This window comes from Wyeomyia smithii, chromosome 2, assembly GCF_029784165.1.
Source record: "Wyeomyia smithii strain HCP4-BCI-WySm-NY-G18 chromosome 2, ASM2978416v1, whole genome shotgun sequence".
NCBI lineage: Eukaryota > Metazoa > Arthropoda > Insecta > Diptera > Culicidae > Wyeomyia > Wyeomyia smithii.
The window spans coordinates 1426157-1447843 of record NC_073695.1 but is presented as its reverse complement, the minus strand read 5'-3'; the positions used below and the strand labels follow the sequence as shown (position 1 = coordinate 1447843).

The window sequence follows — 21687 nt, the reverse complement described above, 5'->3', positions numbered from 1 at the left end:
GTATCTGTGCCTGTGGTGAAGGTTATCACGACATAGAGCATGTGGTTTGGTCATGCCCTGTACACCGTGACGCCAGGTCTAAATTGATAGCTTCCCTGCAGGCCGAGGGTAGACAGCCGGCTGTTCCTGTTCGTGATGTCTTGGCGAGCCGTGACCTATCCTACATGTCCCTTATATACGTTTTCCTGAAATCCATCCATGCCCCAGTCTAGTCCCGTTCCCCTCCGTCTACACCCAACAAAACGACAAGAACACGTTTGAACCTTAAGCACAAAACCAGCAACCAGACCCCGCACAATAGAACCAGGACCCAAGGACTACGAGCCTCTGTCCCAACTCACGACATCGTGGCTCAGCAGAACGAATCCATACATGCCATTCGACGATTATCAGACGACCATTGAACAACAAAACACTGATTGGAAATCCCATGCTAGTTTTAAGTTAGACTTAATTTCAGCTCGTAGTCGGCTGCGAGGATAAAAAATTTGCTTTAGTTTTTAAGTCATCAGATATAATTGGCGCCGTTAAACATTAAATTGTATTTGTGCCGTGTCAAATAAATGTTATGTGAAGAAAAAAAAAAAAAACCTTATGAACACAATCCACTACTAGTAAACAAATAATATTTACCTAATAAATCGATGAGTTTGAACGATCAAATAGATGCTGCCAGCTGCACCTATGAGCAGCGATAAGCCAACTCCTGGCGTAAATTTGATATCGGTGAGCATTTTGTCGATCGAAGGTCTTCTTTAATGGTCACGATTTCATGGGAAAACTATTGTTCAAGGGAAGTGGAGCTTAGTTAAGGCAGGTCAATTTGATATTTAACAAATTCTTGGCTTTCACTAAAACTGATTTACGGATGTTATAAACGGCGATAAATTGTTTTTAGAAATAGTCAATCAACAGAATCAAGAGATATGGTAAGTATATTAAATACTTTAAAAAATATCGATGGAATCGGAGGATGGTGTTTTAATACTACCGATAAGCAATGTTTTGAATAAGTGAGTTAAACTTTAGTCAAAATAGTGATATCAAGTTCTGGTGAAAATATGAATGCGTTTTTTCACTCCAAGAAATTCGGTCGAACTTATCTTATCTAATTTTAATTTCATTGTTGTGACGGAAGAAATGTATGCAATTCGTCAGTAACGCAGTTTTTCATTTGTTATCAAATTAAGGAACCGGTTGAAAAAGAACGCACGGGATTTACTGGATTAAGTCCCGTTTTGAAAATAATCCTAATGATTAATTATGTACCGAACCGGACTCTATTATTTTCTGTTTTATTACTGCTCATCATGGTTTTATTATTTACAGCGTATTGTTAAACTACAACTTTAGAAAATTCGATGAGAACATTTTTCAGCAGAATCAAATTCACGTGACTACAATCACACGGCGTGTGAAATATTTATTGTTTACTTTTCAACACTCTTGTCATGTGGGCATCATTCAGTTGAACTATCTTAAGAAACGATTCATTCACCATTTAAAATTGTTCGTTTTTAAATTGTAACTGTTGAACACTCTAATTCTTCAATCATTTTATTTTAATTATCACATGAAAACACTACCTATCTTTAGCCGTGGTTTCACTTATGTAATTACAACACTAGAGCCCATTTCTTCAATCAAATGCGACGTTTGGTGAGACACTAATTGGCACTGCATTCCACGACTCCGCACGAAGCTCATCTACGCTTAATAAAATGATTCCACGCCGAAAGCCAACCCCCAAACGGAGACACTTGATCGACCTGATAAGCAGCAACGAAAAAAAAATTGCAGTAAAGCTATTGTTGAGGAGAGCAAAAACGTTGCGTCCTAAGTGCCGAGTACCCACACAATTGGTGCGGCTTGTTGTGTTATCTTGCCGGAATTCTCGCTCCGTGCCGCGCGGGTACCTGCTATCGGTACACCTTAGTTATAAATTTATAAAATAAATAGCAGCTCGGCTTGACATCTTTCCCTCTTGCTTAGAGCTTAGAGGAGAACATGGTTTGCTCGAATGAAAATCTGCACAAAAAAAAAACGAATTAACCTGCTAGGTAGAAACTCTCTCAAATTCTAACTTTTTCGGTAGAGAGGAAGAATAGAATAATAACAAACAAATGTTTACCGAGGCTTGCACACGCCTATTGATAAACAATCAAAAACTTGACCGCGAGACGTAAGATATGATGAACGTCGTTTCCTGTAGGTTAGCAAAGTAATTATCGTTTGCTGGTGAGGTGTGATTCAGTGTATTGAAACATTTCTTTAAACCAAATATAGGTATATATATACATATTTTATTTTTATTATAAAATATTTCCTCAAACCACAGCTTCGTGATGATGGTGTGTCCAGCCCGGGTTGTGACAAATAACGAAGCGCAATTTATTTTAAATCGACTGACTAAAACAGTCAGACAATCGGCATGACTACGGTCTCGTCAAATTTCGCATCCACTAATGTATTCTCACAGCTCATGAAACCATAATTTTGAAATGAGCCACCATTGAACAGGCGTGCTTAAAAAAACAGAGCAGTAATGGTCACCATTAATCCGTGTAAAGACAAAGCTTGGCGGAGTCTTTCGTGCTACTTTAAATCGTTTTGATGGAAAGACAATTGGAATTTTTATCGAGATCGAGGGTACAATGTCGATAGTGATAGCATTTTGAAATTGAATTGGAACTGAACAAACATAAATTTTAATTCAAAAAACACCCATCCGCTTTAAAATACAGGTAGCGCGCCGTTTCACTTTCGAGACGTTCGTTATGTTATCATGATGCCTACATAGAGGCGTTTACAACTCGTCTGTTATTGCTTAACCTAAAAGTGTGTGATTATTCACATTTTAGTTACTAATTATGTTTTCATCTGGTTTCGCTGATCCGACGAAACTGGTATTGTTATCTAATCGATGCTATTGCTCCATGAGGATGATTTCAGATTGATGCAACCGCTAATTTGTCCACACAATACGGGTCGTAGAAGGCCATGGGAATCGTATGCAATTTTTCAATGTTATGTATTGTGTGCTTAAATTGTCTATAATTCGAACTGTTTGTCGATCGGCTTAGATAATTTTGCTCGCCAGTGAGTGTGAGGTTTAAGCTTGTTATTTGTGATGTTAAATTTTGAAATAAACTTTTCTGCGAGTGAACATTCATGCTATTAAATTGCGACAATTTAAAAACATGAACGGAAAGATTTATTAGTTCTTAAGTTTGTCTAAATTTTCAACTCAAACATAACCATTAAATACCTTTTTTTTAATTTATATCTACTGATGCATGATATTTTGTCTTTTTAATTAGAATGTTCTTGTCTCCGATTCCGATGGATTTCAACAGCTGATAAATTCAGCGAAATATTCTATAAGCTTTCAGTAGAATTTTCAAGAACGTCGGCAAACAAAACGGTATATCGATACATTTGCTTAATATTCGTCGAAAAACTTCGTCGAGCTCGATCAACTGTTGAGAAGTTTGCCGAGATAAATTAAGTATGTATAGAGAAAAAACTGTGTAATATAGAAGAACCGAAGGTTTCTAAAGTATGATAAAAAGCAAAATAACACCGAGCAGAAAAAAAGAAACTCCGAATTACATTCACTTAATTACGAATGCAACCAATATACAGCGTGACACCGTGAAAGCGATACACTTTATTTATACCATGAAATAAAACCAGATGAATATTTCATCTCCGGTTTTGTTTTATGATCACGGTAGAGTAGTAAAGTTACCGTTGAATCAGTTCAATTCAAATGTTTCGCCTTGGCATTTTATTATGGCCCGCAAACGCTTCGCAAAATTATCACAAACTGATCGGCAAATCATCCCAGATTTTTATCAAGCGGTTCCCAAAAGTGTCCAAAGTCAAGGATTTTCTTTCACCCAGCTTTCCTAGCATGTACCCCCGGATGCTGGAGTTCACTGGTTTTAAATCGCGAGAGGCCCTACTAAAATACGTTAAATTTTCGTTTCACCACTTCTGAACAACCAATGCCTTATGAGCAGACGCAGAATCCTGTTGAAAGCAGAAAATTTCTTCTCCAAATAATTCCAAGGCACAAGGGAGCGAATGGTCTCGTGTTATAGTATTTCGCACTCATGTCGATTAATAGCAATGGTAACTCTCCTCTGTTGGATATTGCTCCCCAAACCCTCACAGCTGAAGCATTCTGGAATCGTTCCACTCCTCTTTAATCATTCTGCTTGTTCAAAACGGCATCCAACTTTTCATCTGAAAAAATTATGCTGTGAGCAAGGTTCGGCAGCCCTGTCGGCAATATTTCTGCGAAAAAACCGTTCTGTTTCTTAATGGTTGAGACAAGGAGATGGATTAGCCTGCACGTTGTTCAACATTGCCCTTGAGGGTGTAATCCGACGGCGGAGGCAATCTACGCTAGACTAAAAGTGGAAGGAAGAGGCTCGAAACAAACCAACATTCGCCTCCCACGGACGGCGATCATGGACGGCGACGAACTCGAAGTGGAAGAGGAGTTTGTATACTTGGGATCTCTGGTAACCGCCGACAATAACACAAGTAAGGAGGTCCAACGACGTATTCAAGCTGGAAATCGAGCCTACTTTGCCCTTCGTAGGACGCTTCAATCCAGGGGCATACGCCGCCGCACGAAATCGACAATGTACAAAACTTTAATTAGACCCGTAGTTTTCTATGGACTCGAAACCGTGATCCTTCTCACGGAGGACATACGCGCACTGGCCGTATTTAAACGGAAAGTGTTGCGGACAATATTTGGTGGAGTACAAACCGAAAGCGGAGAGTGGCGTATGAACTAGGAGCTGTAGGCACTACTTGGAGATTCCCATTGTGCATCTAACGAAGGTAGGGAGGCTACGATGGGCCGGGCATGTCGCGAGAATGCCGGACGACAGTGCGGTTCTTTAAGGACCCCACCGGCACCAGGAATAGAGGGCCCCAAGGTGCTAAATGGCTTGACCAGGTTGAAGCATATCTGCAAGTATCGAGACGTCTAGGAAATTGGCGACGAGTAGTCCAGGACCGAGTAGAATGGAGGAGAATTATTGATACGGAACGAGCCTCTACGGTATAGGCTGCTGAATTTAACTCTTGAAAGCTCTGTATCCAAGGTACTTTTTGAACTTTTTATGCATAGTGTTACGACTCATGTTCATTTCACGAGCCATTTTTCTTGCCGGCAGGGCTGGATTTCACCGGATACGTTATTCAACCGCTTTGGCCACCCGGTTTCTGCTTGGGGACAACAGTGCCAGTTTTCTCGAATCGTTTCATGGTTTTGTATACGAATAACCAGCCCAAATTCAGATGTGCCAGCTTTCTTTTCATCTGTATGTTACTCTTTTCAGCAAAATACAAAATCTTGATTTGTTCTCTACTTGAATCCATTGCATTTTTTCTGAAAAAAGGGAAACACTGTCCTTATCTTTTACAAGTGAACTATAATCATGTATCGCAATCAAAACATACACAGCCTCCCGATGCGAAAAGAAACACTCAAACGTGTGTATCACTTTCACGGTGATACCCTGTAGATATATTAATTGTCAATTTATTTATTTTTTGTTTTAACATATTGCTGTTCCAATTTGTGTGACATCTAGAGTGGAGTGAAAGTGAAATGAAATGCCAGAACGGTTGGTTAATGACTGGACCAAAGGCGCATAACAGTTCCCACTAGTGAACCTCAGCCTTCCAGCTACCTTCTCGTGGTACCAACTAATGTGCGAGTAACCAGTGGAAAGATCGGGTAGCCAACCCTGGTGCGACTGCTGGTCGCATGCTGACAGGGGGCGGGGCTTCCTTCCTCGGAAGGGAGTTTCCTGGAATCGACACCAACAGAAGCGTTCTAAGTAACGCAGTGTCCTTCTCAAATCCTGGTAGTGCCCGGGACTCTAAACAATGGCACTACGATGGCCCTCCTGCGACATAGTGGGGTTGGTCGCTGGCCTTGCAAGCCCGCACCATTAAAAAACAACAGTAACAATAACGTTAAGTACGGACCGGAACAATCGGCTAGGACCTAGGCAACGAAAACAGATTAACGATTGGATTCTCGGAACATGGAACTGCCGATCTCTCAACTTCCCAGGAAGTACCCGCGTGCTTTCCGAGGAATTGAAGACCCGCAAGTTCAACATCGTAGCGCTGCAGGAGGTATGCTGGAAGAGGACGATGGTGCGTACGTGGAGGGATGGTCACACCATCTACCAGAGTTGTGGAAGCACACATGAGCTGGGAACAGCTTTTATAGTGATGGGAGAGATGCAGAAGCGGGTGACCGGGTGGTGGCCAATCAGCCCTAGAATGTGCAGGTTGAGGATCAAAGGTCGTTTCTTCAACATTAGTATTATCAACGTGCATAGCCCACACCTCGGAAGTACCGATGACGACAAGGACGGAGGAGGAGGAGTACAGACCGGTGATTGGACGATACAGTGCACACCAGCTGACGAATGAAAATGGCCTCAGACTAATCGACTTTTCCACCTCCAAGAACATGGCCATACGTAGCACCTTCTTCCAGCATAGCCTCCACCATAGACTCACCTGAAGATCACCGAATAGAACAGAAACACAAATCGACCACGTTTTGATAGATGGTCGGCACTTCTCGGACATTATCGATGTCAGATCACATCGAGGCGCTAACATTGATTCGGACCACCACCTAGTGATGGTTAAGATACGCCAAAAACTATCCGTTGTAAATAACATACGGTACCGTCGCCCGCCACGATATAATATCGCGAGACTGAAGCAACACGACATCGCAACACAGTACGCGTCATCGCTCGAAGCTGCACTGCCAGAAGAGGGAGAGTTTGAAGAAACCCCTCTAGGGGATCGCTGGAATGCCGTGAAAACAGCTATCAGCAGTGCTGCGGAGGAAGTCCTGGGACACGTGCAACCGAATCGACGTAACGAGTGGTTTGACGAAGAATGTCGGCAGATTTTGGACGAGACGAACGCAGCGTGGGCAACAATGCTGCGTAGAGCCACCCGTCAGAATGTGGAGCGATATAGACTGAAACGGAGGCAGCAAATACACCTCTGCAAGGAAAAAAGTAGGGGGGTGGTATTCAAGACACGACCGCATGACGTTGACTACCGTATTCTTATAAAAAAAAAATATATATATATTCCATTGAAGCAAATAGTAGAGGGAATTGCAACGCTTCTTCTACAAAACTTCTGTAACAAAATTTCGAGGCACCAAAAGGTACCAGTTGCCGATTATTCTCGTTTACTGGTTAGTCCGTCCAGGATTCCAGCCATTTTAGTATTTTGCAGTAGCCACCAGCATTACGGGTCAAACCGGCACGAGATGACCGGTACTATTTTGTTTTTCCTCCTTTTAGCTGCTAACACCGAGCGTCCGTATGTATCCGGTACGGTTTAATAATGAAACTGATGGGGTGAAATGTTCGAACGATACGTTTTATACCAAGGCTTCGTTAGATAATTAGAAAGAAGGAGGGGCTACATAGATGATGGAATGGGAGAGACAAATGTTTCTTGAAAGCTGCGCCGGCCGCTGTCGTAATATTAACACCAACACAAACATGCATTTTTGCAAGGTTTTTTCCGCTAGCAGCAGCATTTGGTTAAACAGAAAATTCAATTAGCCGCTTCTGTACCAAAATTTCGAGGCACCAAAAGGTGCCAGTTGCCGATTATAGTTTCCTAGTTAGTCCGTCCAGAATTCCAGCCATTTAAGTGTTTTGCAGTAGCCATTTACTACTAAAGCCACCAGCATAACAGGTGAAACCGGCACGAGATGACCGGTACTATTTTGTTTTTCCTCCTTTTAGCTGCTAACACCGAGCGTCCGTATGTCACTGGTGCGGTATTTTCCGCTAGCAGCAGCATAAACATCGGAAACAGAAAGTGACAACAACAATAACAACAAAGTCAGAACGATTGTATCCGTAAGTGTCGACTGTGCTTGGGAAGAGAGGTAGTGATTGGCTGCGCGGTATGATTTAGACAATCGATATTAATTACCAATTTTTCAATAGTGTATCTCAAACAATAGTTTGTTTTTGTTACATAAATTTAACCGTAAAAGAATTTCTGATCGATTGATGCCAAAACCTCGAAAACCCTATTATAGATGACTGCAAAATAAGCGCTCAAAACCTGACCACTTTTCTCTGGTTTTCCCTGGTTGAAATACTAGATTTTCAAATTCAGGGGCCTAACTTCGATATAGACGTTAGTCAACGTCAAAAGCGTCGCCAAGAAGAGGAGGAATGTGAAGAACTCGAGCAGCTGCACCGCACACACGAAACACGAAAGTTCTACCAAAAACTCAACGCATCCCGCAGAGGCTTTGTCCCACGAGCCGAAATGTGTAGGGATAAGAATGGAGGTATTTTGACGGATGATCGTGAGGTGATCGAAAGGAAAGGAAGCAGCACTACGATGAACACCTGAATGTCGTGCAAGCAGGATACCACAACAGGAGCGGAGAAGACGTGGTCGGTGCAACGAACGACGAAGATGTGCCACCCCCAACAATAAGCGAAGTTAAGGATGCGATCCGGCAGCTCAAGAACAACAAAGCGGCCGGAAAAGACGGCATCGGAGCTGAGCTTATTAAGTTGGGCCCCGACAAACTGCAAACTAGCTCGCTGCACCGGCTGATCGTCGAGATCTGGGAAACAGAACAGCTACCGGAGGAGTGGAAAGCAGGGGTTATCTGCCCCATATACAAAAAGGGTGACAAATTAGACTGCGAGAACTATCGAGCGATCACAGTCCTGAACGCCGCCTACAAAGTGTTATTCCAGGTCATCTTCCAACGCCTGTCACCATTAGCCAGCAGGTTTGTAGGAAGCTACCAGGCCGGCTCAATGGAAGGACGGTCTACGACTGACCAAATCTTTACACTGCGGCAGATCCTCCAAAAGTGCCGTGAGTTTAGAGTCCCTACACACCATCTTTTTGTCGATTTTAATGCCGCATACGATACAATAAACCGACAAGAGCTATGGAAAATTCTCGACGAGAACGGCTTCCCGGGGAAGCTGACAAGACTGATTAGGGCTACGATGGAGGATGTGAAGTGTTGTGTGAGAATTTCGGGTGGAACGTCGGACCCATTCGAGTCTTACGGGGGGCTCCGACAAGGTGATGGTCTCTCCTGCTTATTGTTCAACGTCGCGCTAGAGGGTGTTATGAGACGAGCGGGGTTTGACATGCGGGGCACGATTTTCAACAGATCAAGTCAATTTATTTGCTTTGCGGATGACGTGGATATTGTCGGCAGAAAATTTGAGACGGTGGCAGACCAGTATACCCGACTGAAACGTGAACCAGATAGGATCGGACTGAAGATTAATACGTCAAAAACTAAGTATATGCTTGCAGGTGGGTCCGAGCACGACAGGGCACGCCTAGGCAATACGGTAACAATCGACGGGGATGAGTTCGAGGTGGTCGACGAGTTTGTGTACCTCGGCTCTCTGGTAACTGAGAACAACGATACCAGCCGAGAGATAAGGAGACGTATTATCAGTGGAAGTCGTGCCTACTCTGGGCTCCATAGAAAACTACGGTCGCAAAATCTGAGTCTTCGCACCAAGTGTATCCTGTACAAAACGCTAATAAGACCGGTCGTTCTCTACGGGCATGAGACGTGGATAATGCTCGAGGAGGACTTACGAGCACTCGGAGTTTTTGAACGTCGGTGGCTAAGAACCATCTTTGGCGGTGTGCAGGAGAACGGAGTGTGGAGGCGTAGGATGAACCACGAGCTTGCGCGCCTCTACGGTGAACCCAGTATTCAGAAAGTGGCTAAAGCTGGAAGGATACGCTGGGCAGGGCATGTAGCTAGAATGCCGGATAGCTACCCTGCAAAATTGGTGTTCGCTTCAAATCAAAGTAAATAAGTAAGCCAGGACGAACCAAAAAAGTACGCATTGATGCGGCTAAAAGAACATGTGAGGCTTCTCCTCCAAGTGATTCTGAAATCTCCAGTAATAGGCATGATATTCTTTCTTCCGTAGGTGATCAAGAATTTGAAGCTTCTCATTCTGAGCAAAATGCCGGTATGGAGAAAGCAAAAGTTCAACCTATGGTGGAAGTAGTTTCAAATGTTAAAGTTTCTCATTAAGAACTTTCAACATTTCTTCCTGATGTGAAAGTTAATTTTCTAATTGACTGTCGAGGCGAAATTTGTATTTTGGTCGAATCTTTTGAAGGCAATTAACATCTATTACAGTATTTGACTGAACAAATGTACAATCCCTATGATGTCCGAAACGAGAAACCGTTTAATGCTACTTTTGAAGGTCTATCGGACGAGACTGTTGATTAAAATAACTAAAGTCCGGCTTTTCGAGTAGGAATATCTTGTGTGATGTATCGCTTGATAGGTTTTTCACCAAAATACAACCAGTGCAAAACCCAAGAATGAACCCTTCACGACCAGACTGTTTTTAAGTTTGCTAAAATTTAACTTGATGATTACCGTTTCAGTAGTTTTTCAATGTCGTATAGTGTAATGTTGTCCTAATGTAAGTCAAATTGTACGTAAAATGTTGAATATATTGTAAGTCCTGATGATGGTCCCATAGAAGGACCGAAACGTCGGTTATTTATTGATTATATCTTACCTAACTAACCAACAGAAGACAGGTTTCCGGCCCTATCCTCCAGGATATTGAGGAGGAAGTCGGCAGGTTACAGAAGCAGCAAAGCCGCTGGCAGTGACCAAGCGAGCTTCTAAAACACGGTGGTGAAGCCCTGGCTAGAGCTCTGCACTGGGTGATTGTCATGATCTGGGAGGATGAGACGTTACCGGAGGAATGGATGGACGGAATCGTGTGTCCCATCTTCTTGGCCCTTGAGGTTTTCGAACGGAAAGTGCTGCGTACGATCTACGATGAGGTGCAGATGAAAGATGCGTTATGGAGACGACGAATGAACCACGAATTGCATCAGTTGCTGGTGAAACACACTATAGTCCATACGGCTGCAATCGGAAGGCTATGGTGGGCTGGACATGCCATAAGGATGTCGAACGAAAGCCTAGTCAAAATGGTTCTGGATAACGACCGAATAGGAATGCGGCGTCGCGACGCGCAACGTGCACAGTGGATCGACCAAGTAGAAGAAGTGGAAGTAGTCGGCTCTTAGATGCAGCAAAGACCACACAGACCTTCGTCTGATTGGTGTGGTAAGTAACTGAACTATCCTATCAATTGTAGAGCTCTCGGATGAGTCTGCCATTAGAATTTGATGATTTTTTTTTTAAATTTTCCATCCACGAATTTACAAAGGTCTCTCTTGGATTGACGTTAGCTTGTTGATGGATGTCTGCTATTGTTGTTCGAAATGAGAGTTTCAGGATCATCCGCATGAAATGGTTTTGTACTTTTGCAGATTCAGGAGGTCAATTTTTGCACAGTTTTTCCCAATGGGTGAAGCATAAAATACCATTGATTGAACAACCAATTTATAACGCGCCAGTTTATTAGTGATAACTTCCATCGTCGGTTAATTAGTGGATATATTTTTTTTAGTAGAGGGAAGCTTTTGTGTACTTTACTGTCTGTTTACGAGCGATAAAGCAGTTTCTTGTCGTAGATCAGACAAAGATAGCACACTTTTTGGTACCATTCAATGTCCACGCCACCCACCTTTTCAGATATTCGGCAAACACTTTTAGTCATGCTTAGTGCTTCTTAATCGTAGCGCTAATTATTCTTCCGTTGTATAGAATTGCAGTGTCGTCAGCAAACAATGACAATACCCCACCACCAGGTAGTGTAGGAATGTCTGGAGTGAACAGACTGTAAAGGATGGGTCCTAAAATGCTGCCCTGAGGCACACCTGCAATTACTTTGTAATTTTTCGAAAATGTCCTGCTATACACTCTTTGGATTTTCGATCTTTGAGGTAACTTTCAATTATCTTGACTAGATAGGTTGGAATATGAAACTGTACTAGTTTGTGTATCAAGCCGTTATGCCAAACGTTATCGGAGGTTTTTTTCGATATCTAAGCACGCCATTACTGTAGATTTTGACACTTGCCTGTTCCTCAGGATTATGATGGATACTCGATGTAGTTGATGGTACAGTCGAGTGGCCTCTTCAAAAACCAAACTGTTCTGGTAGAATATTGTTCACTTCGGTGTGAGCTAGGATTCGAGAGTAGATGAACCTCTCAAAGATTTCGCTAAGTGCTGACAGCAAGCTAATCAGCTACTGCAACAGGTTGGGTCCTTGCCAGGTTTAAAAGCCGGTACAACTTTGGTTAGTTTCCACTGAGCAAGGCATCGGTTCACACGTGTCATCGGAACACACGTGTCACACGTCTCAGAAAGCCAATACACAAGCGTACTAAAGTGAAATTTTAGAAAATATGTCAAACCAAATCTATACATATAAAAATGCAGCTCTGTCTGTCTGTCTGTCTGTTCCATATAGGCTTGGAAACTACTGAACCGATCGGCGTGAAATTTTGTATATAGGGGTTTTAGGAGCCGAGAAAGGTGACTAAGATAGTTCGAGATACCTTCTTCTTCTGGAAAGGAGGGGTCCCATACAAATGAAACACGAATTCCTGCACATCTCCAAAACTAACCAAATAAACATAACCAAATTTGGTATGTGGATGTTTCTGGAGATAACAAGTATGTCCATACTGGTTTGAAACCCCTCCCTCTTCTATAAGGGAGGGGTCCCATACAAATGAAACACAAATTTCTGTCCAACTTAAGACATAATCAAGCAAATCAAACCAAATTTGGCATGTGGGTATTTTTAGGGGTAGCATTATGTCCGTGGCAGTTCGACACTCATCCTTATTCTAGAAGGGAGGGGTCCCATACAAATGAAACACAAATTCATGCACATCTCGAAAACTAACCAAGCAAATGGAACCAAATTTGGCAGGTGGATGTTTTCAGGGGTAACAAAAATATCCATAATGGTTTGATACCCTTCCCTTTTCTGGAAGGGAGGGGTTCCATACAAATAAAACACAAATTTCTGTACATCTCGAGAACTAACCAAGTAAATAGAACCAAATTTGGTATGTGGATGTTTTTAGGGGTAACAAATATATCCATAATAGTTTGACACCCCTCCCTCTTCTACAAGGGAGGGGTTCCGTACAAATGAAACACGAATTTCGCCCAGCCCGAGAACCAATCAACCAAATACAACCAAATTTGGTTTGTGAATGTTTTTAGAGGTAAAAAATATATCCATAATGGTTTGACTCCCCTCCCTCTTCTGTAAGGGAGGGGTTCCAAACAAATGAAACACAAATTTCTGCTTATCTCGAGAAATAACCAACTAAATGGAGCCAAATTTGGCAGGTGAATGTTTTTAGAGGTAACAAATATATCCATGATGGTTCGACACCCCTCCCTCTTCTACTAGGGAGGGGTCGCATACAAATAAAACTCAAATTTCGCACAGCTCGAGAACCAAACAAGCAAATATAACCAAATTTGGCAAGGGAATGTTTTAGGTGAAACAAACATGTCCGTTATGTTCCAACACCCTTCAACATGGGTATTTCCGGGATTGTTATGATGCACTGTAGCCACAAATCGACCTCAGACAACATTTTGAATTGTAAGATGGCGACTTCCGGTGTCCGGAAAACAGCCTAAAGTGACCAAATATCACCCAATATGAGTGTGTCTGGAACCAGAATGATGCAAGGAGCCAAAAATTGACCTCAGGCACCATTATGAATGGTAAGATGGTAACTTCTGATTTCTAGAAAAAACGGCCAAAAATGGCCGATTTCCATACAATATGAGAATCTTCGGAACCAGAATGATACACAGGAGCTAGAATGGACCACAGACACCATTTTGAATTCGAAGATGGTGACATCCGGTTTCTGAAAAACAGCCGAAAATGACCAAATAACACCCACTGATGTTTTTTAAACCAGTATAACGCTCATGGGCCAGAAATTGTCTCCAAATGCCATTTTAAAATCCAAGATGGCGACTTACGGTTTCTGAAAAATGTGACCAAATACATCCCAATATGAGTATCACCGGATCCAGAATGATGCAAGGAGTTAAAAGTTGACCTCAGACATCAGTTTGAATTGTAAAATGACTTCTGGGAAATAGCCGAAAATAACCGAATACTACTACACATGAATATGTCCGTAATCGAAATGATGTAAGGAAGCCAAGCATTGACTCTGGACACCATTTTTAATTCGAAGATGACCACTTTCAGTTTCTGGAATGCAACGAAAACAACTGAAATGCTCCCAATATATTTCCGGAATAGAGGTGATGTACAAAACCAAAAGTCGAGGATGTTGTCAATCATTTCAAACGATATAAACGAATCGCAAGAAATCAATGAATTTGAAATGTTTGAAATTAATCAATTAAACACTAAAATAGGCGGGACGAAGTTTGCCGGGTCAGCTAGTTATCGATAATTTCCGTCAAAAATTGTTGCAATCTCTAATTACAACGATTATCTCACATTGTAGACAGTAATTTAGGTGTAAGTTTTATTTTAATTCATTTTTGCTTGACAAGTAGGCTTACAATTTTTCTTAAATTATATTCGTTTAACTGCGAGAGCAATTAATAATAAATTGATATAATAATAAACCCTAAATTAATCCACCTAGCGGTCAGACCCAGCCTTTCTCATTCAAACTTATTATTTGTAAAAATAGATTTACATGAACGCTTCAATCCAATAAATGTATATTCACTCTTAAGGTTCTAAAAAATTGATGTTGTAATCTATACATATAAAAATGCAGTCCGGTCTGTCTGTCTGATCCATATAGGCTCGAAAACTACCGAACCGATCGACGTGAAAATTTGTATGTAGGGGTTTTGGTGCCGATAAAGGTTCCTAGGACAGTTTGAGACCCCTCCTTATTCTGGAAGAGAGGGGTCCCATATAAATGAAACACAAATTTCTGCCCATCTCGAAAACTAATCAACTAAATGGAACCAAATTTGGCAGGTAAATGTTTTTAGTGGTAAAAAATATGTTCATAATGTTTTGACACCCCTCCTTCTTTTGGAAAGGAGGGGTGCCATACAAATGAAACACAGATTTCTGCACATTCTGAGAACTAACCAACTGAATGGAACCAAATTTGGCAGGTGAATGTTTTTAGAGGTAACAAATATGTAACCAACTGAATGGAACCAAATTTGGCAGGTGAATGTTTTTAGAGGTAACAAATATGTGCATAATGGTTTGACACCCCTCCCTTTTCTATGAGGGAGAGGTTCCATACAAATGAAACACAATTTTCGCACAGCCCAAGAACCAATCAAGAAAATTCACCCAAATTTGGTATAAGAATGTTTTTAGAGGTAACAGATATGTCCATAATGGTTCGACGCCCCTCCCTCTTCTGGAAGCACATGTTTCTGCACATCTCGCGAACTAATCAACTGAATGGAACCATATTTGGTGATTGAAAGTTTTCAGTGGTAACAAATATGTTCCACAATTGACCTCAGGTAACATTTTGGATTGTAAGATGGCAACATACGGTTTCTGGAAAACAGCCAAAAATGGCCGATTTCCACCCAATATAATAATATCCGCATCTAGAATGTTACACAGGAGCTCATATCGACCACAGATAGCATTTTGAATTCTAAGATGGCGACTTTCGGTTTCTGCAAAACAGCTGAAAATGACCAAATACCACCCAATATGAGTATCTCCGGAGCCAGAATGTTGCAAGAAGCTAAAAATTGACTTCAGACACCATTATGAATTGTAGGATGGCAACTTCTGGTTTCTGGAAAACAGCCAAAAATAGCCAATTTCCGCCTAACATGCGTATCTCCGAAACTAGAATGATACACAGCAGCTGGAATCGACCACAGACCCCATTTTGGATTCTAGGTTGGCGACTTCCGGTTCCTAAATACCATTTTGAAATCCAAGACGGCGACTTCCGGTTTGTGAAAAACAGCCTAAAATAACCAATCAGGCATCATTTTAAATTGCTTCTAGGAAACAGTCGAAAATGACCATGGATATCGAGATGATGCATAGAAACCAAACATTGACCCTGGACACCATTTTGGATTTAAAGACGACCACTCTTAGTTTCTGGCAAACAACTAAAATAACTAAATACCTCCCAATATGAGTATTTGCGTTCAAATAAGTCATGTAATCTTTGAGATAATAGACTTTCGTTGTTTTATTAACAATTTAATAACGATTACTTGAGTTCGATTATAATCAAATGAAATGGGAACGTATAGGGCAGCCAAACTTTGAAACCACGTGTTCAATCATAGTTCATCAGTTAAAGCTTAACTAGTCCGCTCGTCTGAGAATAATGTTGATCAATTCGGTTGTGTAGTTTCTGAGATAATGAGGTTTCGTGATTTTCACATTTCGGTACATTACAGACGAAGTTACAGTCCGATTACCGCAAAATTCAACAGGGTATTCTGAGGCAGCTAGACAGCAGCTCTCATTTGACACTAATTTTGTGGAAATCAGTTCATCCATCTCTGAGAAAAGTGAGTGCGTCAAAGTAGTCTTCGGAATATGTTCCTTTTCATAGCTGGTTTTCACATTTTTGAACATAACAGTCAAAGTAATAGTCCAATTGCAAAACAAATCAATAGTCTCATGGGGCAACTAGACCTTCCATTTGACACTGATTTTATGAAAATCGGTACAGCCATCTCTGAGAAACATGAGTGAGATTAAACTGTCTTCAGAACACGTTTCTTTTCATAACTTTTGAACCACAAGTTCAATCTTTATAAAATTCAAAAGTTAAGGATTTTTCAGGTATCCCGTTCATTTGAAACTAATTTTGTTCAAATCGGTTGTGTGGTTTTAGAGATAATGATGTTTCATGATTTTTACATTTTGATACATAACCTCTAAACTAAAAATCCGATAACAATAAAATTTAATAGGGTCTTATGGGATAACAAGACCTTTCATTTGCAATTAATTTGATGAAAATCGGTCCAGCCATCTCTGAGAAAAGTGAGTGAGGATAAAAATCTGCACATACACACACACACACACACACACACACACACACACACATACAGAAAATGCTCAGCTCGTCGAGCTGAGTCAAGTGATATATGCCATTCGGCCCTTTGGAGCACTTTTATATCTTCGGTTTTGCAAGTGATTGCTATACCTTTCTAGGAGAAAGGCAAAAAAATATATCATATTGGAATCATTAGCATCCTCGATAAGGAATCCTAAAAAGAGAATCCTCAAGAATACTCTGTATATAGGACTAGGGTTCTTGAATGAGAATCGTGTAGTATGAAGATGCCCACGATTCCGATGTGAAGAATCCTAAGAAATCTATGCGAAACCTATCGTTGTTACGAACATATATATGAGTTTATTCTAACCGGGACGTCAGTCAGGTCGAATAGTCTGTCCGTGTTATTGTCAGTTGTTGAAATTTGTAATTCTGTGCGCATATTCAGAGAAGTTCCATTTGCGTTCTAAGAAGTTAAAGCAACTTTGGCTTGATGCTTGATGGACACGAGGTCCATGGTCAGTCTCAGTGTTCCGTTTACGTCGTTGATATCTGATATCGTTGATAAAAGAACAAACATAATTTTTAGACTTTCTAGATCATATCATTTCAGATTCAAATCAGAGGAAGCCAAATAAAATTATTGATGAATCTAGTTGGCTGAAATAGAACTTTTTTAGTGAAAATTTTTCATTTGTTACCCATCAGTTACACGAGCGTTTGGTCAATATTACTACCAGGATAGGTTTTGTATACCAGAACAGGATAAACAAGTTACAGGATTAAGTTGGCAAGTGGTTTTCATTTACACGGGGGAAATATTCCTCATAAAAATCTCCATGAAAAAACTCGTCAATTCCAAATTCCGCGTAAAAAACGCCGTAGTTCTCAAATTTGTTTTCAGGTTATTTTACGCAGAACAGACGTTCATCTTATTTTCAAAAGATGTGTAAAAACTTGCATTGCAACCGTCATTTAACAGTAAGTGGTAATGCTCCCGCTATGTGGCGCTCGTGTCGCTTAAAAACCAAGCACAGGTATCGATAAAATATCGATACAGCGATATTTATGCAGTGCAACTGGGGCACCACAAGACAGATGTCGTTATTCAAAATTGCATGTAACAAACGCCGTAATTAAAAAATTCGCGTAAAAAAGCTACGTGATTCGAAGATCCGCGTTAAAACCGTGGTATTTCAAAATTCTGCGTGAGCAACATGATTGATTCGAAAATCGGCGGAAAAAACACGTTCATTCAATGCACCGCGTTAAAACCCCTACTGAAAATACTCCGTATCGTAGAAATGAATAAATTTCTTTTTGAGCGTCTTAGTAGAATATCGTAGAAATGATTCATCTCACGATTCATTTGGATCCTTGAGGAATCAATCAGAGGGTTTTCCATATGCGATTCGTACTGATTTTATTCGTATCGCAAAAACGATTCCTCTCGCGATCACGTCATCGAGTTATAGGTATCCTGGGAATTCTTCCTCAGGATTCTCTGCGTGTTAGTTAGGGTGGACATTTGTTGTCAGGATGCGTTTATTTGTTTACATCACGCTATGACCGTAAGAAGCGAAATTCTGTATGTTCAGCAAATAGAACACGAAACCGTCATGCAGATGCAGGGAAAACGGGAGGAGTTTGCTAATTCCAAAAAATGATGAACTGAAAAGTTTCATGTCACCAGTTTTACTACACTGTAACTTGGCAAACGCATCGCTATAATTAATGTGATTAATGTTTAATTCTAGACAAGAATTATATACCTTGCTTAATCGACCAGCCCAGAAGTTAAAAAGATAAGTTCAAATTCCCTGAAAAGTACACCTCATTTGGCAGCTTTTGGAGTCACTAGGTTGATTACGTTTTCTGATCAGTCTTGGAAGGCTGCCTTCATTGAAATTCTAATAAACAGCAATGGTGTTACTGAAGTTTTCAAGGAGTGGCTCCGATTTTCGATACATTGAAAGTATAAACATGTCATGACCTTACTCTAATATGATTCTCGTGGAGAGACGATTAAAAATGATTGAATTTGCTTTAAAAAAGGTGAAGTTTTGTGATTAAAAAAATCACTAGCGAAATGTTAAAACTTCTTGCTGAGATCTCATCGCATCATGCAGAGACATGCAGAAATACGAATTCCCTGTTAAATTTCGACCATCAGTGAATCGAATGAAGCTCTATTGCATAATGAAGAATGAGAAATTGGAACGATCAAAGCAAATAAACCAGTTTATTATTGTAATAAAAATTACTGAACAACAACACTAATCGATAAACCCAACACAATTTAGGATCGTTAGTGGCTAGTCAAAATAAATAACTCACCTTAACCGTTCCCGTTTTATGTTGTTGGACTCTTGTTCGTCTTTCAAGCGTTCCAGAATCGAGCGGTACTGCTGCAGCTTTTCGCTGAACTCAGCCAATTCGATCAGCATATTGCCGTTGTTCATGGGAGAAATTCAACGAGTGTCGATTTGCTGGGCATTTTCAATCACGATTTTTCTGCCGAGAAATGGTCAATTAGATTCGCTGTGGGGTTTCATACACTTTCAAGGATGAGTATCGTTTTAATATACAATTTCGTTATTAATATACAATTTCGCAATTTGTTCATTCATGGCTGAGCTAGAAAAAAAAATGTTGGACCATTACTAAATTCCAATCAGGCTAATTTATTGGTTCTGCACGATTGCCATCGACTGCCAAAACAAAACGCATTCACCACTAAATATGTAAAACGATTATTACTTGGCTGGTCTTGCCCGGAAGGCCGCTGGGGCCTTTGCCACACGCGTCGATAGACGTTCACTTAGCGAATAAAACTTTGGCAAAAACCAAACCGCAATGACAAACATGGAAGGCCACACATCGAGGTCAATTGTTGCAATTTCACTTTATTCACAGTGCTTGTCAGTTGTTTGTAAAACACGAACCTTAACAGCCATTCATCTTCTGCATAAAGTTACAGAAAAAAAAACTTATGGAATTCTAACTTTGTCGTGATCCCGGACTGTTTCTTCCCCACATGATTACAAATTTGAAAGTCGCAAAAAGAAGCACAGTTTCCATTCACAAGCACATTTTCGGACCCGCCGTTACTTTCCACATTTCGCACTCCAATTTTTTTTTACTCCTTTCTTATCGTTCACTGCCGACATGACACTCATAAACTGATGGCGTTACCTTGTCTGTTGACCAGCAGCCAGCAATGTTTACTTCCTCGTATCAGAATAGTCACTAAACAGTTTGCGCTTCTTCCAGCAAGCGCGCACGATCGGGGGAGATGTTCATACACGAAAAACGACTGCGAATATACAAAACAAATGAAACATGACAGCTCCCTCTCTCCACACACGCACACCCGGCCTACTTTATTTGAGTCGCGATGGTCGATTCGTTTGTCGTCGCGAAATTTGGCTAATTACCACTGCTTTGTATTGCTACTTGTGTTAATTTTATAGATCTTGCAGTCTTGCTGTTCCTAGCAGGATTTGATCCAGTCAGCATATATTAGGATTAGGATTTAGGAGTCGAAAATAAACTTACTGCTGTTGTAGTTCCGGAGTCGCCACTGTTACTGACTGGCTTATGGAAAGAGCCATCGTACAGCGCAGCAGCCAGCAGCCGAGCAATCCGTTCCACAGTGGGGCGACTTTAGGCCAAAACTGGTCAAGTAAAAAAGTAAAAGGAAATTGGAGAAAACACGTTGGTTGTTTTTACATTATTTCCATAATTGTTGCATCTAAATCGAATAAAGTTAGAGAATGTATAACCTATCTTCAAACATACATTTTGTCCTGGTTTCAGCCATTGTGCAGGCGCTTTGCCCAATTCTTGCTTGTATATGCATTGTAACACGTATGTTTAGTGTTTGGAGAATTTCGTACGTTTCTGATGCTAGAAGACTTTTAACGTTTGTTGTACAATTTTTAGATAGTAGTTATTTCCCACTGTGCATCTGAAGCCTATGCCTTCAGGTCCGAGTGAGATGCACAGAACAGTTTACATTTTCTCACTCTGCCTAAACGTGTAATTAACAGTGTATTCAAGAGGAAAACGGAGATCCGCAGTGAAAAAAACAGCAATTGCTGCACACACCATCTGCCGTTGTTTATTCCTCATTGGGGCTAATGATGCAAACACCCCGAGTCTAGTGCAGATATACATTGTGAACAAATTAGTAGCTTGTCTTCACTAAAATTAGGATTCCGTAGATCAACTTCTTCTCTACAAATTTGCTGATAATCATCCGAACTAAGGCATAAAAATAGAAGAATTTGTATGTTTTAGTGACAGCGCAGTGTTCGGGTCACGCCGCAACGGGTGCCGTGAGAGAATCTCGAATTCGTTAGCTAAGAAACAATAACACTCGGCAATTGCTAAAAGATAAACTGATAAAAAGTTCTGATATGACCGACTATCACGTGGGACAAGATGTTCTTGTACTTGTACGCTCAAGGAAACTTGGCATGCTTCGTTCGGTGTTCAGTTTGTTATCTATGCTCCCAGCTCTAATCTGAATGTTTATTTTATCGCTGTTTCAGAGAATGCTTTGGATTTGGAATAGACTGTCAACTGTCAACTGGATAGTTGAGAGAATAGTTTACGAATACAATCCGTGCCACCGTCATCGTCATATTGTCACTG

The 21687-nt window shown here is 40.9% G+C and overlaps 1 protein-coding gene across 10 annotated transcripts in view; it reads right to left on the bottom strand.

The window, feature by feature from the left end:
- Positions 1–20659, bottom strand: part of LOC129725280 (mucin-17-like) — a 147156-nt gene extending 126497 nt beyond the window's left edge. For 3 of the 10 annotated variants that reach the window (XM_055680885.1, XM_055680888.1, XM_055680887.1), the window contains exon 1: positions 19366–20544. In XM_055680885.1, the coding sequence (XP_055536860.1) occupies positions 19366–19490 (125 nt within the window). In that variant the 5' untranslated portion in view covers positions 19491–20544. Of the gene's footprint in view, positions 1–633; positions 782–1586; positions 1808–19365; positions 20545–20586 lie in introns of those variants that run through there. The other 7 variants (XM_055680880.1, XM_055680889.1, XM_055680884.1 and 4 more) reach the window with 6 other exon arrangements.
- Between the last annotated feature and the right edge of the window lie 1028 nt (positions 20660–21687).